General features: G+C 37.9%; 10 protein-coding genes across 10 annotated transcripts; 5 read left to right on the top strand and 5 right to left on the bottom strand.

Annotated features, from left to right (window-relative positions):
• Positions 1–39: 39 nt before the first annotated feature.
• On the bottom strand, positions 40–918 carry OTU2 (deubiquitinase OTU2; the record flags this gene model as incomplete). Its single annotated transcript, XM_003674149.1, has 1 exon — positions 40–918. The coding sequence occupies one exon, from the start codon at positions 916–918 to the stop codon at positions 40–42; it is 879 nt and encodes a 292-aa protein (XP_003674197.1).
• Positions 919–1,407: 489 nt separating this feature from the next.
• NCAS0A12580 (Zn(II)2Cys6 transcription factor domain-containing protein) lies at positions 1,408–3,522 on the top strand (the record flags this gene model as incomplete). The annotated part of the gene is made up of 1 exon (XM_003674148.1): positions 1,408–3,522. The coding sequence occupies one exon, from the start codon at positions 1,408–1,410 to the stop codon at positions 3,520–3,522; it is 2,115 nt and encodes a 704-aa protein (XP_003674196.1).
• Positions 3,523–4,056: 534 nt separating this feature from the next.
• Positions 4,057–5,565, top strand: NCAS0A12570 (UTP--glucose-1-phosphate uridylyltransferase; the record flags this gene model as incomplete). The annotated part of the gene is made up of 1 exon (XM_003674147.1): positions 4,057–5,565. One exon carries the CDS (start codon positions 4,057–4,059, stop codon positions 5,563–5,565), a length of 1,509 nt encoding a protein of 502 aa, XP_003674195.1.
• Positions 5,566–5,781: 216 nt separating this feature from the next.
• PRS3 (ribose phosphate diphosphokinase subunit PRS3) lies at positions 5,782–6,744 on the bottom strand (the record flags this gene model as incomplete). The annotated part of the gene is made up of 1 exon (XM_003674146.1): positions 5,782–6,744. One exon carries the CDS (start codon positions 6,742–6,744, stop codon positions 5,782–5,784), a length of 963 nt encoding a protein of 320 aa, XP_003674194.1.
• A 297-nt stretch (positions 6,745–7,041) lies between these two features.
• Positions 7,042–8,760, bottom strand: ETP1 (Etp1p; the record flags this gene model as incomplete). The annotated part of the gene is made up of 1 exon (XM_003674145.1): positions 7,042–8,760. One exon carries the CDS (start codon positions 8,758–8,760, stop codon positions 7,042–7,044), a length of 1,719 nt encoding a protein of 572 aa, XP_003674193.1.
• Positions 8,761–9,129: 369 nt separating this feature from the next.
• Positions 9,130–11,082, top strand: NCAS0A12540 (uncharacterized protein; the record flags this gene model as incomplete). Its single annotated transcript, XM_003674144.1, has 1 exon — positions 9,130–11,082. One exon carries the CDS (start codon positions 9,130–9,132, stop codon positions 11,080–11,082), a length of 1,953 nt encoding a protein of 650 aa, XP_003674192.1.
• Positions 11,083–11,329: 247 nt separating this feature from the next.
• YAP3 (Yap3p) lies at positions 11,330–12,244 on the bottom strand (the record flags this gene model as incomplete). Its single annotated transcript, XM_003674143.1, has 1 exon — positions 11,330–12,244. The coding sequence occupies one exon, from the start codon at positions 12,242–12,244 to the stop codon at positions 11,330–11,332; it is 915 nt and encodes a 304-aa protein (XP_003674191.1).
• Positions 12,245–13,072: 828 nt separating this feature from the next.
• Positions 13,073–14,371, top strand: TIM44 (protein translocase subunit TIM44; the record flags this gene model as incomplete). The annotated part of the gene is made up of 1 exon (XM_003674142.1): positions 13,073–14,371. One exon carries the CDS (start codon positions 13,073–13,075, stop codon positions 14,369–14,371), a length of 1,299 nt encoding a protein of 432 aa, XP_003674190.1.
• Positions 14,372–14,612: 241 nt separating this feature from the next.
• HIS6 (1-(5-phosphoribosyl)-5- ((5-phosphoribosylamino)methylideneamino)imidazole-4-carboxamide isomerase HIS6) lies at positions 14,613–15,404 on the bottom strand (the record flags this gene model as incomplete). The annotated part of the gene is made up of 1 exon (XM_003674141.1): positions 14,613–15,404. One exon carries the CDS (start codon positions 15,402–15,404, stop codon positions 14,613–14,615), a length of 792 nt encoding a protein of 263 aa, XP_003674189.1.
• Positions 15,405–16,161: 757 nt separating this feature from the next.
• Positions 16,162–16,353, top strand: NCAS0A12500 (60S ribosomal protein eL29; the record flags this gene model as incomplete). Its single annotated transcript, XM_003674140.1, has 1 exon — positions 16,162–16,353. The coding sequence occupies one exon, from the start codon at positions 16,162–16,164 to the stop codon at positions 16,351–16,353; it is 192 nt and encodes a 63-aa protein (XP_003674188.1).
• Positions 16,354–16,363: the final 10 nt, after the last annotated feature.

Genomic DNA, 16,363 nt, shown 5'->3' with positions numbered 1-16,363 from the left:
GCCAATCTTGGTTCGTGATGATTAAATGTTATGAATTAATTACATATCGTGTAGGGAGTTGTAATGCTCACCAAGGGCATAACTATGTTTATAATATACAAGTTTTAATTCCGGCTTGGAACCATCTTCATTGACCTTATGAGTTGCACGACCACTCATTAACACACTAATTGGACAATCGAAAACCTTTGACAACGCTAGGATTTCTATCTCACCACCCCATTTTGCTGTAGTTTCCATTTCCTCCGTATACTCATCAATATCTTTTAAACTCATTGTTGCTTCATCGAATAGGTAAGGTATAAAGTCATCTTTATTGGCACGAATATAATTACAAGATAATGTTCTTAATTTGGAGACGTTTAGATCAGGGTCTACGTCATTATGACGCAGCTTGAGTTGATCTAAAATTGATGCAAACAAACAATGCCCATCTGGTTTAATATCAAATTCTTTAACTTTATTTATTTGATATAGTTGATTCAACGCATCCTGTTCAATTTTTTTTAAATTTGGTTGTTTGGCAGCTTCAAGTTTAGCCTCCTCCTTTATCTTCGCTATTTCTGCATCTCTTTTGGCAAGTCTCTCCTTTTGTCTATTACGGCGTTTTTTTGGTTCTTGATGTGTTTCTTCTTGTTTTGATTCAACTTCTGGTTGTGGCTCTTCATTTTTAATTTCTAACTGTGCCAAGAGTTTTTCCGGAGTAATTTCCTCTTCTTCCTCATCATCAATCTCACCATTTTGGATTTTCCATTCCTTAATTTCAGATTCATGTTTTTCTACTAAATTTTGTTGTAATTCCTCACATTTAGCATTAACTTGCTTCCTTTTCGCCTTTGTGGCCTGTTTCTTCATACCAGTTATTTGATTTTGCAAATCTTTTTTCTCTTTACGTTGTTTCGCCAGTAGTTCTTCCATTATGACTAGTGTGTCTATTATGATTCTATGAGGTTGACGCTTTCCACTTTTTACCTTTACTTGCCAGACGTGATGAGTTCAGTGTTCATTTCAATTATAAAAACGTCTCGCTCGAATCGAGAATTTTTCAAATTTCAATATACAAATATGATACGGAAGATAGCACGTGAGGAGGGTAGGGCATTTTTCTCGGGAAACATTCAGCCGACAATTCGGGTTAAATAAACAGATCTACTCCGAGAGGGAACGAGATTGGCCGTAGTGACAAATGGAGGGATGTAAATGCAAGTAAGACATGGCCAAAAGAGTTTCTCCGAGCTTAAAATCTTGGGTGGTTATATATAGGGATGGTTGAAATTTTGATTGCAACTTTTTTTTTTCCGTTGGCGGATCCCGTTGCTATGCCAGTTTAGTTGAAGTGTCTCAAATTATAATTTACGTTTTGCAAAGATACGTATTCTTTCCGGGGACAACAAGAGGAATAGGATTATGAAAGAAAGAAATAATTCGATTTCCCTTGGTGATATTTTGAGTCATACGGATGGCCCAAATAATCTAAGTGTTGTCAACAAACCAGAAAGAAGTTACAACAGAAAACGGAAAAAGGCATCGAGAGCATGTGATCAATGTCACCATAGAAGAATTAAGTGTGATTTCAACCCAGAGACGAGAAACTGTTCAGGTTGCGAAAAGACAGAGGAGAAATGTTTGTTTAATAGGATTCCTATGAAAAGAGGACCAGCAAAGGGATATATTAGGTCGAGAAAGGGTAGTGTCACAATGTCCCCCCGAATCAATGTATCGTTAACCAGTGCATTGCCTATGACTAATAATCAACACTTTGTCAGTAGCTTACCACAATTTTCAAAAGTTCCTTATTCCACTCAAAGAAGAAGTATACCACGTATGAATCAAAAAATTGATAATCTTTTGCCAAATAGTCGTCCAAGAAGGAATTCCGATCTTCCAGGGCTTATTCCATCATCCGGATTGGGATACCCTAAACCAAATCTCATACTAACATCTCCGCGCCGGTGGCCCTTAATTCCTTCTTCTAATACAGTATCATCCCGACCAGGTTCATTATCGTCCTCGTCAATAGTTTCGGGATCTTCATCTTCTTCAGAATCGCCTCATTCATCACCACTTTATTCAGAATCACAATCCTCATACCCATACTCCCAATTTTCTCAAAATATTCAAAAATCGACACATAAAAATGGGAGCCATCGAAAGAGATTCTCTTCCATTTTCCCAAATTTTGAAGATGAAGACTTAATTCCAACGACGCTGTTAGAGACCACCACGGCCCAAAAAAACATGGAATTGATTAATAAATATTACAAGTCGATGCATCCCCAGTTCCCATTGATACCAACTACGAAGGATAAATTACTGGAATGGGGGATGTTTCCTCAATTAAACGTATCATTGGAACCGATCTTAGAGGAAATCAGACAGAATTTGCTCATTGGATTAGAATTAATTTTTTTGGAAGATAAGACAAATTTACCTGAATTGCTAGAGATATTAAGTGAAAGGATCTTTGGATTGTTTCCTGTGGTGGAAGAACATTTTGAACAATGGGGGTTTGAATGGAAGTTTATTTATTTGGATAGCGTTTTGATATTGAATTATTTGAATTTAATGTTGAATTTCTCCAATATGATGGTTTTGGGGATGAGTGTGACAATATTTAACATTTTGAAAATATACAAAAATGTTCAAAAGAAAGGTACATCCATTGAAACATTATTATTACAACGGGTTTATTTACTTCTGATTATTTTTGATACTTTAGAGAGTTGTCTCTTGGGGACACCTAAGTTACTAAGTTTTGCCCTAGATGCAGAGAAAATGTTGTCAATCTTTCAAGTAGATTCTTCAGATAATTTGCATTTGAAGACGTGGGAAATGTTTGAATTACTCACGTCTTTAACTTTACACAGAGTTACTATTTCCATCTTAACCAATGCGAAGACGGATTGTGATATTACAAGTATGATTTGGGTTCCACGTGAAGATACAGTTCTCCCCGTTTGTATTAACAATGAATTAGATTTATTCAAGAGTATTCTACTTGTGAAGCAAGAATTGATATCCGCTCTACTAGCAATAAACGGAAAGACAATGATTCCTCAGAATTTGTTTACCCTTGTTGATAAAATTACGCTTATAATTTCGCTCATTTTGAAACTGTTACGATTGATGGAGACCGGAGAAATATCCCGTGAGGAAACCCCGCGATTCATGGACGGTATGATACGACAAGAGTTATCGAACATTATCGAGATCATCAAGCCGGTGCCCTCGCAATTAATAAACCACTTTCTTCAAAAATCTGCCGAGGTCAGTGACCTACAACAGTTAATATTCAAGCTATCTACTTGTATGAACGATATCGTTCAAATCACCGGACTACTACGGTTGAACGTCAACGTCAACGTCAACGGCAGTGCGGTGAAGGTGAAAGTGCAGTCTGAGTTAAGGGAGGTTTACGGTGCGTCATTTACGGAGAGTGGGGACGATCCCTGTGTCGACAGTCTCGTTGGTGCTGGATGGTCGCTACTGGACGACACCGAGTTGGGTTGGCTCACTTCGTAGTCCTCTCACTGACAGGAGAAATAGCGGGGAGGTGCATTGTTCGACGCGGATAGTGTGTGGGTGCCCCCTATATTTCCATTTCTAAGGCGGTTTGGCTTGTTTTTTCTTGCAACAAAAATCGCGTTCCTCGCGTTCCTCAAAATGTTACCCCCTGTTACTGTTTCCAGCAAACAACGCACAGCAGCGAACGTGCAACCAACAACATACTAGACACTGCTTTATACTCCTCAAACGACAACGGTGTCACTTCCGAGAACTAGCTATCCACTACATAAGTTACGTATATAATCTACCCATTTCACTACTTTACTTGGGGCGTTCCTTCTGCCCGAGTACCTTTCTCTCTCGCGGTTGTTCCTTCCCCTCCATTCTTGTTTCCTATTTTAGCTTCACTTTTTTTCTCAAATCTTGCTTGACAAATAAACAAACACAAAAACACAACTTTCAGTGTCAATCTGTGATTACTTCGTCTCTGGCCTCTACAAAAGAAACGATCGACAACTTCATAACATCGTACATACTACACACAACAAGATGTCAGGAACAATAAACAAGAAACATATCAAGACGCAATCTACTTACGCATTCGAAAGCAACACAAGCAACGTTGCTGCATCCCAAATGAGAAACGCTTTGAACAAATTGGCTGACTCCGTTCAAGGTGATGAAGAGGAACGTGCCAGATTTGAAGCTCAATTGGACTCTTTCTTCTCTCTATTTAGAAGATACTTGGTCGAAAAATCTTCAGGTAACACTTTGGATTGGGAAAAGATCAAATCTCCAAATCCTGATGAAGTGGTCGCTTACGAAACTATCGCTCAACAACCGGAAAATGTCACCAATTTATCGAAATTGGCGGTCTTGAAATTAAATGGTGGGTTGGGTACCTCAATGGGGTGTGTTGGTCCAAAATCTGTCATTGAAGTGAGAGATGGGAACACATTTTTGGATTTATCTGTTCGTCAAATTGAGCATTTAAATAGACAATATGATAGTGATGTCCCATTATTATTAATGAATTCATTCAATACGGATAAGGATACAGAACATTTAATCAAGAAATACTCTGCTAATAGAATTAGAATTAGATCCTTTAACCAATCTAAATTCCCAAGAGTTTACAAGGATTCCATGTTACCTGTCCCAACTGATTATGAGGATAAATTGGATGCCTGGTATCCACCGGGACATGGTGATTTATTCGAAGCCTTACATGCTTCTGGTGAATTGGATGCATTGATTGCTCAAGGTAGAGAGATCCTTTTCGTTTCCAATGGTGATAATTTAGGTGCTACCGTGGATTTGAAAATCTTAGATCATATGCTACAAACTGGTTCCGAATATATTATGGAATTGACTGATAAGACAAGAGCTGACGTGAAAGGTGGTACTTTAATTAACTATGATGGTCAAGTTAGATTACTAGAAGTCGCTCAAGTACCAAAGGAACATATCGATGAATTTAAAAATATTAGAAAATTCAAGAATTTTAACACAAATAATTTATGGATTAATTTGAAAGCCATTAAGAGATTAATTGAATCAAGTTCATTGGAAGTGGAAATTATTCCAAATAAGAAAACTATCGTTAGAGGTGGTCACGAAGTTAATGTGTTACAATTGGAAACTGCATGTGGTGCCGCCATTAGACATTTCAATGGTGCTCATGGTGTTGTTGTACCAAGATCAAGATTCTTACCTGTTAAGACATGTTCCGATTTATTATTGGTTAAATCTGATCTTTTCTATTTACAACATGGTGCTTTGAAATTAGATCCAGAAAGATTTGGTCCAAATCCATTAATTAAATTGGGTTCCCATTTCAAAAAAGTTTCAGATTTCAGTTCTAGAATCTCTCACATCCCTAAGATTGTAGAATTGGATCATTTAACCATCACTGGTAATGTCTTTTTAGGTAAAGATGTTACTTTGAGAGGTACTGTCATCATTGTCTGTTCAGAAGGTCAAAAGATAGATATTCCAAATGGTTCTGTCTTGGAAAATGTTGTCATTACTGGTAACTTGCAAATCTTAGAACATTGAGATATCCAATTTAACCTCCTCTATAACGAAAAGAAAAGAAGATATATATGTAAAAAAAAAATAAAAATTACCAAGTTTATAAACGAATATAAAATGCAATAAATAAATACTATTTGATCTTATTTTATTTGGACTCTCCTATGATATATGATTAATTTATTATAATATAATATGTAGACTATAAAGATGTGTTTGTTGTGTCGCGGTTAAATGACATCAAAGTGGTGAGTGTTTGAAAAGATAAGAAATACTTTCACCGTTATGTAAACGACGAATACTCTCCGCTAACACACTACTAATATCAATAACAGCCAACTTCGGACAATCCTTCATCTTATCTTCAAATGGAACGGTATTCGTACAAACAACACGATCCAATTTAGATCCATTAATATTCTTAATAGCATTACCAGATAACACACCATGTGTAACAATAGCAATGACAGATTTAGCCTTATTCTCCAACAGTATCTCCGCAGCCTTAGCTAAAGTACCACACGTATCAGCCATATCATCCACAATGATACAAATCTTATCCGTAACGTCACCCACAAGAACCATTCGGGACACTTCATTAGCCTTAGCTCTCTCCTTATGAATCAAGGCAAAATTTAAATCTAATCTATCAGCCAATGCAGCAGCACGCTTAGCACCACCAGCATCAGGTGAAATAATAATGGAATCCTGATATGGAACATTCTCCTTGATATATCTCACAACACTGGGTTCCGCATATAGATTATCCACGGGGACATCAAAGAACCCTTGAATTTGAGATGCATGCAAGTCCATTGTGATGACATGATCACAACCAGCTGTAGTCAACATGTCAGCCATCAATTTAGCAGTGATGGGGGCACGCGACTTATCCTTTCTGTCCTGTCTGGCGTAAGGGAAGTTAGGAATGATAGCTGTGATTCTTCTTGCGGAGGCGGTCTTGGATGCGTTGATCATGATTAATAGTTCTAAAACACGATCATTCACTATACCGGAACCAATCTGCGTGATGATGAAGATGTCCTGGTCTCTAACGGATTCACCGATGGAGAAGGAAACTTCACCAGTGGGGTCCCTCTTTAGGTAGGATTCTGTTAGTGGTAGACCTAGTCTCTTGGCGACTAATTCCGCTAATCCACGGTGAACGTCTGGTGCTAACAATTTAATGGAATTCGTGGCCATGTTGAACGAGTGAGAGTTTATGTGTATTTGTGTAGTGAGAAGGAGAACTGGGCTTCTGTCTGGAGTTCAGCTCATCTAATCTAATAACTACTTAATTAAATTTAAACCTAGTATTTTTCACTCATCATCATTCATCTAAAAAAATTTGCATCGGCGAAAAACGTGAAAAATGAAAAACCCGGTTAGGCGGCTAATAACGTGAAGTAAAATGTTTAGATTACATACGTATTTATGACAATGCTGGCGTGAATATATAAAAGGTAGACTTCATTACGAGAAACAAAAAATGCTTTCAATTCAATGTTTCTTCGGCTTCGGCTTCGGCTTCTTCTTCTTCTTGGAGCTGTTTTTAGGTTGCTGGATGACAATGGTACCCTCTTTGACCTCATCGGAAGCGTCTTTGAATTTCTCTTGTGATTCTAAGTAAAACATCAAGTCCTTTACTTGCTCCTCTAAGTCTGTCTTATCCAACCGCAGTTGGTTTTTATCTTCTATTAATTTTTCCTTGTCCTTCGTTAGGCGATCGAGATTTTGTTGTAACCCTTGTATCATTAGCCTATCAATCTCCAATTGCTTTTGTGAGGCCTCCAATTGTCTTTTCATGTCTGTCTGAAATTGGTTTGTATCTAATCTCATTTTTTCCATAGCCTCTTTCAATGTATCTGTCTCCTTTTGTAATGCCGTGTTTGATTGGGCATCTTTTAACTTCAGTTCAAAATATTCACGTTGGGATTCTAATTGTGAGATCAATACTTGAACATACTCCAAGTTATATTCTTTATTCCTCAAAAAATTAGCTGAAAGATTATAATCTTTAGTATCTTTACCATGTGAAGTGGACGATGATCCAGTGGCTGTAGTTGCTTCCACTACTGCAGTGTCATTCCCTGTGTTTTCACCAATCTCGACTAGTTTCCCGTCCACTTCATTTTGAACCAATCTGTGTACGTAATTATCACCAGCATAATCCCAAACTCTTTGTGTACGCATATCCATCGCGAAACAATGAGATGTATCTTCATAATGTTTAATAGCATGCTTAGAGTTGTACCTACCACATCCAATATTACCACAAATTAAACATATCCATAAATTTTCATGAGATTCACAAGTGGCACATTTAGCATTGGATCCACCAGCTTGTTTCAATAACGATTCTCTGGTAAGTCTCAAATTGGAGTATCTACAAACGGGACATCTGGAATTTTTCCATTTATCAAGACATTGGCAATGGAAAGTATGTTGACAAGGGATCGTTATTAACCCTGTAGTTTCGCAATCTAATTGTTCCAAACAAACAGGACATGTGGGTAATTCCACCGGATTTTTTTTAACTTTCATCTTGTTTTGCTCATTTTGTTCAATGGTAAATGGGTCTGTCAGTAGATATGGTATATCCTGAGACTGATTTCCTTGGAAAAGTGTAGTGCGAAAAACAACTTCCTTTATGGAGACTACATGACATGTTTCTGGATCCATCTTGCTGAAAGTCTTCCCATTGAATTCGTCTTTGAATTTCTTGGCATGGATGGGATCCCTAAACTTCATCAAGACCATAAAATTATACCCCACACCACCTTGTTTATTTCGTAATATTCGAAAATGAGAGATTTGATTATTGATTATATCATCACCAATGTAAAAATGCAAAAGATCATGAACGGTGAAATAGGTGGGAACAAAAAGAATACTAACCATGGTTTCATCACCTGGAATAGTTAGCATCTCATCGGCATTGTCTTCGGGTTGTGTCTCGCCAGATAATTTGAATAGTTTAATAATCCCATGACCCAGATAACTGGACATGACAAGATCCTTATCCTGTTGCTTTTCCAGTTCCATTTCAAAATCTATATACCAGTCACTTATCCGCCAATCTCTTGGAGGCTCGTTATCAATTATTGTAGCACAGTCGGGAAGTTTCTCTTGATCCGGGGTAGATAGGAATAGTTTGTATGATGAGTCCACTTGTTCTTGATTTGCGAGCTCTATAACAATTCTATACTGAAAGTCCATAAGTAACCTAGAAGGACGATCCTGTTTCTCATGTAACTCGTAAGTAACTTTTTATTTTTGCTGGTTGATTGTGTCACCAAGGGTTACGTTATTGTCCAAATTACGTTTTTCCCTTTGAGATTTTTCATTTTTTTTGGCGATGGAAATGCCGATTAACTAACCAATAGTTAACGTACCTTGCATTAATACGGAAAGAACAGAATAATACCTACTATTCAAAGCTATAAAAGAATAGATACTCGCACTGATCCGAACAGGTCTTACTTAACTTTTACGTTCCACACTACTCGACATTATTTAATAAAGAATCATAGAGTTTTGGCTTGATTAAAGAAGACATACACACACAAGCATCACCTTAGGGAGAAAATGGTTGATGATACATACTACATCACACCGCATGAAGCTGCCCTTGCAGTGGTAGCCACGGCGATGAAAAAGGCAAGATTGCAAATAGATACACTGATAGTTAATTCACTTGTTGGTGGTATCTTTTTCAGTTCCGGAGCTGCGTTATACATTGCCATCCATTCCGATAATCCGAAATGGTTAGATGAAAATCCGGGGATATTGAACATGATGGGGAGCATGTGTTTTGGGTTAGGGTTGTTCTATGTCGTTATTATGGGTGTGGACTTGTTTAATTCCAATATTTTATTCTTCTCCGTCGGTGTATTGAGAGGGGCTGTTACTATTTATGATTTATTGGTTTCCTGGATTGTCTCATGGTTATGTAATATTGGTGGGACTTTATTCGTATCCTATCTGTTTATTCATGTGAATAAAGTGGGTTCATCCGAAGATTGGGTAAAAGGGTCCATTTTGATTGCTGAGGGGAAGGCCTCCTTTTCATTTATGGAATCATTCTTGAAGGGGATAGCTGGGAACTTTTTTGTAGCATTGGCTATTTATTTACAACTATTGGCAAAGCCTACCCATGTTAAATTATTATTAGTGGGATTACCGATTTTTACGTTTGTTACCATTGGTTGGTCTCATGCCGTGGCCGATATGACGTTAATGTACGTTGGTATGTTAAATGGTGCCAATGTGTCCGTTGGCGAATATATTTGGAAATTGTTAATTCCTGTCTCCTTGGGAAATATTATTGGAGGGAGTGCCTTTGGACTTATCGTTCCATTCTATCTACATCTTGTTGTAGTGGAACGTGACAGAAAGAAGTTGAAGTTACCTGAATATGAAGCTAGAGATGAACAACCTGAATTAAACATGGATTCCAGAGTGGTTAGAGTGAAGCCCTTCGAGAGCCCCGTTGCTCACTTGGGTTCCATAGATTCAGCCTCGTCTTCAGACGATGAATCCTCTTCGGATGGTGACATTAATGAAAAATACGGCACTAACGAATCATCTTTAACCGTGCAAAATGTTAAGCCTGCAACATTATCTTCTACCTCGGCACTATCACCATATTCTAGTATGGTGTCATCCTCTGCCGGGTCCATAAATTCCCAATATGAAGTGGCACCATCTCCATATAGACCAACTCCGATATCTGTTCAGAAATCACCAATTGATTTATCTAGATGTACCACTTCAAGGACAGCTACTGCTGACACATTGCGTAAGAGCAAAACTAAGGGTAGCAGATCTAGAAGACATTCTTTTGCTTCATTACGCTCTCCTCCTGGTGTTTTCCCTGTGAGAGGTATGGGTGAACCGTTAGCTAGGGAGAAGACTATTGAAAATTCCAATTATATACCTACGACGAAAGAGATGGAAAAGGAGAAAGTCGAAGAGGAAAAAGAGGAAGAAATACGTCTTAAGAGGACATCGACTAATATGGGGATAAAAAGAACTATAACACGAGTGTTGACAAGGAAAGATGATGAGGACGGTGATACTGAAGAACGTAGGGCTGAACATAAACCTGAATATAATGCAGAAGAGGATAAACCTGGTGCTAAATTGGGGAGAGCTATTACAAGATTAGTGGAGCGAACTCCTAGTGCACAGAAGGTTGTAAATAATGATGATATGACGTTGCCGATGACAACGCAAGATACTTTCCCTCATAATTCACCAGAAAAATGTCGGAGTTATAATGACCGAGATTCGTTAAGGAAAAAGGCATCTATCAACAGTTTACTGAGGAAAGTGTCACGACAATTTGAACCTAGTAATGCTGAAGAGATTAGGAGAGAATTATCCAATTCTGGTGTGACACCTAGGGCAGCCATGGCGGCTCAAAATGTTGCTGGAATGGAGAACTTTAATAGATTTGATACTCGTTCTGACGAGGAATCTAGTATCGATTCACTTTCCAATAATCCTAATTATAATGGAGATTATGGAGATGATTAAGCAAAGTCAAAACATAATTAGAATCATCATTATCCTCACCACCAACCACCTGCATATATTTTCCTGGCATTCATAGACACTTCATTTACTTGCATTCATAAAAGAGAAAGAGAGAGATTGGTTATTAGACTTTTAACAGATATATATAGAATGATATTTTTTCGAATATATAATTTTGTATGATAACATGATATTACTTGTAAAAAGAAGGTGTATGTATCTAATCTAGTTAGTATATTCATAGTTATTATTCGGTACAATATTTATCGATTAACATATCGATCAATGTCCGTGGGTATGCAGGACCGTATTCATGGCAAACTTCACTTCCCTTTAACGCCTGCATTATTGTATATTGATCAAAATTCCTGTCTTCTGAGACTTTCTGTAAGTATTCCCAGGTGGCAGGTATTGTCAATAATTCTTCTGTTCGGGAAGCATCGCCATTCTGTGAATTAATGTAGTATGGGTTTTGATTATGCATATATGAAGAAATGACGGATTCATCACCTGTAGGGAATGAGAATTTTGAAGATTGATGATGATGGTGATGGAAACGTGCTCGATGAGATTGCTCATTCATGCCATCCTCATCCTCATCCTCGGGTGCACCCACATCATGAAGAGCCCTCTTAATGCTATTGATATTACTATTAGTTTGTAATAAGATCTGTTTATTCTCTGCAGTAATTTCCAAATTCACCTTTCTTAATTTCTCAATCTCCTGAGTGAGTGTCTTACGTACTTTTTCACTTTCAATCAATTTCAATTTCAACTCTTTCAACTTGGCCTCTTTCCTTTCTCTAAATGCCTTTTGTGCTGCCCTATTCTGAGCCTTCTTCTTAGCTTTAATATCTTCAGAATCATCCTCGTTGACAACAACTTTCTCGGCAAAGGGCAACGAGTCATGACGTGGGACCGGTTCTCTCTTAATAGTAACGGCATCCACCTGATACTGTGGCGGCGGTCTCATCACATCCGGATTGAATGTGAGAAAATCGGGCGTCATGTCATTATTAGGGATATTATTATTAGCGGCAGGAGGAGCTATCAGATAGCTTATATTTTCCTGGTCTATCAGGTTCTGGTACTGCCGTTCCTGCTGTGCACGCTGTTGTAGCAACGCCAGCAGTTCTGGGTCGTATGCGGTATTTGGATTCATTGTTGGGTATGCGGAATGATCTGTTGAAAAAGAGCCACTGGAGCCATTAATTATATACTCGAGACGGGACCGTTATAGTGTGTTTGTTATTGTTGCTAGCGTCGATTCATCGAAACTGAAATTTTGTTCGAGATGTAGTTTCGCCGTTTTTGGTGTGCGGTGATTGTCTGGTAGATCGCCAGGGGCTTTATAGTTCTTTAAACCGGGACGGTAATAGAATAGGGTTATGATGGCTTAGAGGGATGTGTGATGGATGCATAGGAGTCTGGTGATGTGCAGGCAGGGTCTGGGCATTCTTTGGCGGACCCTATTTACTATTTGCTAAACTAATTTAGCTATTTACAGCGTCAGACAATCGGTAGAGTGGGTACGCTCCACTAGCTTGGATTTTCTCATTGTGCAACAAGAACTAACAGTGGTACCTTCTCTTGGATAACTATATTGTGTATATTGGACGTATGTACGTACATAGTTCATAGGTGGTTTCCTCCAGGTACGTCTCTCATTAAACGAGAGACTGAAGAACAAGACTTGCGAGCAAAATCCATTGGGTCAGCTACAAGGCAAGATACTATCAGACAACCAGTCGAGTAATGCTTGTTTCCCTTCACTCGTGGAAAGACTCATTCTTTCATTCCATGCTGATACTGAGAAATCAATCAATCAATCAATCATGTCGACGGCACGAAATCCGAAAGAAAAGAAAATAATCAATGGACATGGAAAAGAATCATTCAACGTTTCAAGATTTAGTCATAGATATCCACCTCTCTGTATCCTACACATCCAGAGCCACTCACTCGAGAGCCCATTACACACACAGCAACCATGCTCTATAGAAATTCGCTGCAGATATCGAGAAGACCCACCCTCTACTCGCACTCACTAATTTCCACCACTACCACCACCACCGTCGTCAATAAGGGTCTGTTCTCCACGACGACGGCAAGATCTAATGGAGGTGGCGGACGTACTCCGATACAGATATTTCGTGATACGTTCAAGAAGGAATGGGACAAGTCACAGGAGTTACAGGAAAATATTAAGGCTCTACATGATGCCTCCGGTAAACTGAGTGAGTCGGAAACTTTTAAGATGGCAAAGGATGCCTATTTGAAGGCTCACAAGGGAAGTTCTACCATTTTGTCAAAGACGATGCAAAAGACCGGGGAGACCGTGGAAAATATGGCTTCTAAGGCTTGGGATTCGGAAATTGCCAAGTCCACGAGAGAAGCTGCAAAGAAAACTGCTGATACGTTGGATAAATCCTTCGAACCAGTGAGAAAGACTCAGGTGTATAAGGATATTTCTGAAGTTATCGATGATGGTGATAGTTCAAGATATGGTGGGTTTATCACGAAGGAGGAGAGAAGATTGAAAAGAGAGTCTGATTTGGCATCTGGGAAAAGACAAAGAGCTATAAAGAGTAATGAAGAAGCAGGGACCGCGTTGGTGGCCACTGACATCGAGGCAAAGCAATCTTTTGGTAAGAAAGTGGAAGATTTTAAAGAAAAGACTGTGGTTGGTAAGACAATGAGTTCTGTAAAGGTTAAATTATGGGATGAAAGTGAAAATCCATTGATTGTCTTCTTAAGAAAAATTACAAATAAAATCGGTGGATTCTTTGATGAAACTGAATCTGCAAGAGTATACACTCAATTCAAAATGATGGACGCCACATTTACCAATGAAGGGTTCACTAGACATTTAAGAGAATATATTGTCCCTGAATTATTAGAAGCCTACATTAAAGGTGACGAGAAAGTATTAAAGAAATGGTTCAGTGAAGCTCCTTTCAACGTCTATTCTGCACAACAAAAAGTGTTTAGAGAACAAGGCCTATTCTCTGATGGTCGTATCTTAGATATTAGAGGAGTGGAAATTGTTAGTGCCAAATTATTGGCTCCTCAGGATATTCCAGTGTTAGTCGTAGGTTGCAGAGCTCAAGAAATTAACCTATATAGAAAAGTGAAAACTGGAGAAATTGCTGCCGGTGATCAATCTAACATTTTAATGAGCTCTTATGCCATGGTCTTCACCAGAGACCCTGAACAAATCGATGATGACGAAACGGAAGGTTGGAAGATTTTAGAATTTGTTCGTGGTGGATCAAGACAATTCACTTGATTCAATTAATTTATCATGCATGCTTTAAAAAAAATCAAAGTAGTGGTATTCTTCAAATAATAAATCTAATTCAAGGAACTGCTATTCTGATCCACGCGTCTCATTTCATTTCACATCATGTTAATAGGTATCATATAAAACTTATATAAAGTTATCCCATTTTTTGTATATTATTTATTATAATAATTATGATAATATATCATCAATCTATCAATTTATTTGTACATTTTATAAAATTTGCTTAATGTGTTTGATTCCATGAGCAACAGTCATCGAACCTAACTAATTTACCACCAAAAATATCTAACGAGCTTCCGTAGGTTAAATCCACCTTACCATGGCTTAAATCATTCACCAAACTTAAATCCTCGATACTTTTAGCACCTCCTGCGTAAACAATTTTTAATTTGTTGTTGGCAACGTCTTTAGTCCATTTATACAATTGTTCTACTAGTTCTTCATCAATTCCTCGACATAATCCTTCTACATCTGCCGCATGAATAAGAAATTCATCAGTGAATTTACTCAAAGATTGGAATGTATCCGTGTTCAATTCCAAATCAGTCAATTTTTGCCATTTATTCATTGCAACTACCCACCTACCATCTTTAGTTCTTCTACAACTTAAATCTACAACTAAACGATCCTTGCCACATAGATGCGATATCCGTTCCAACCTATCAATTAGAAATTTTCCATCCAAATCGAAAAGCCAACTGGTGACAATAACTTTACTAGCATATCGTAACCATTCTTTACAATTGTCTTCATTAATACCACCACCAACTTGTAAGAACCCTGGTGCGGCCTTTAGGGCCTCCATTGCCGCATTATCATTATTTGGACCTAACTTGATAACATGACAGCCTTCAACATTGTTATCCTTATATAACTTGGCATAATGAGACGATGAATATTGAGAAACGAAATTTGTCTTTAATTCATTATTGGATTTACCTTCTGTTAATGAGCCACCAACAATTTGCTTAACTTCTCCATTATGCAAATCAATGCAACCAATAAATTTAGTCATTCCAGTAATCTTGGTAACTATGATACTATCTTGTAATTGAGTTGATTTCTTAACAAAACAAACTTTTCAGTCTAACCTCGATGGAATGACTCGAGTATATAAAGTAGGTTGACTCTTTCTTGACACCAATTTCTGTGACCGTGACACCCAAACCTTTCCGCAACATCTGTTCATCCTTTAATTTCTGGAAGTTCTTTTTCCAGAAAATTGAACAAGGAAAATGGCCGGGCAAGATCTCCGTCCTACCAAATTCCGTCAATAATACCAAAGTAATACATCAATATCACGTCTGATATAATGAATGGTTTAGGTATTGTAGGTAAAGAAACCGTCAAACACCAGATCGAGAAGAACCGTACGTACCTATAATTTGAGAAAGAAAGAATTAAAGAATATCGGATAATTTTGGATATAAGGAACCAATGAGAAATACATGAAAACAATATGAATGACGTTATCTAAGAATGCCAAAGGATAATTATACAACATATGAATGGAACATCATCCACAACATCTTTTGGTTTGAGGAATTCCATTGGGGGAAGAACAATACACCATTTGATAGCACTGGCTCGATTGACTCTATGGAATAGAAAGGAGATGAATTTGATAACTAAATAATGTCTGAATGAAATAGAAATTTCTTCCAAACAGAATACCCAGAAGCCCAATCACACCATATTTCTTTTTGTTTTCTGTTCTTTTGTAGGAGAAACTGTAGTATACTAACAATTCAAATATTATTATTTTCCAGAAAATGGCTAAATCTAAGAATCATACCGCTCATAACCAAACCAAGAAGGCTCACAGAAACGGTATCAAGAAGCCAAAGACCTACAAGTACCCATCTTTGAAGGGTGTTGATCCAAAGTTCAGAAGAAACCACAAGCATGCCCTACACGGTACTGCTAAGGCTTTAGCTGCTAAGCGTGCTGCCGCCAAGCAATAGATAAATTCTT

This window comes from Naumovozyma castellii, chromosome 1 (genome assembly GCF_000237345.1).
Source record: "Naumovozyma castellii chromosome 1, complete genome".
Classification (NCBI taxonomy): Eukaryota; Fungi; Ascomycota; class Saccharomycetes; order Saccharomycetales; family Saccharomycetaceae; genus Naumovozyma; species Naumovozyma castellii.
Note: the sequence above shows the minus strand (reverse complement) of the source record. Positions and strands in the feature narration are given on the sequence as shown.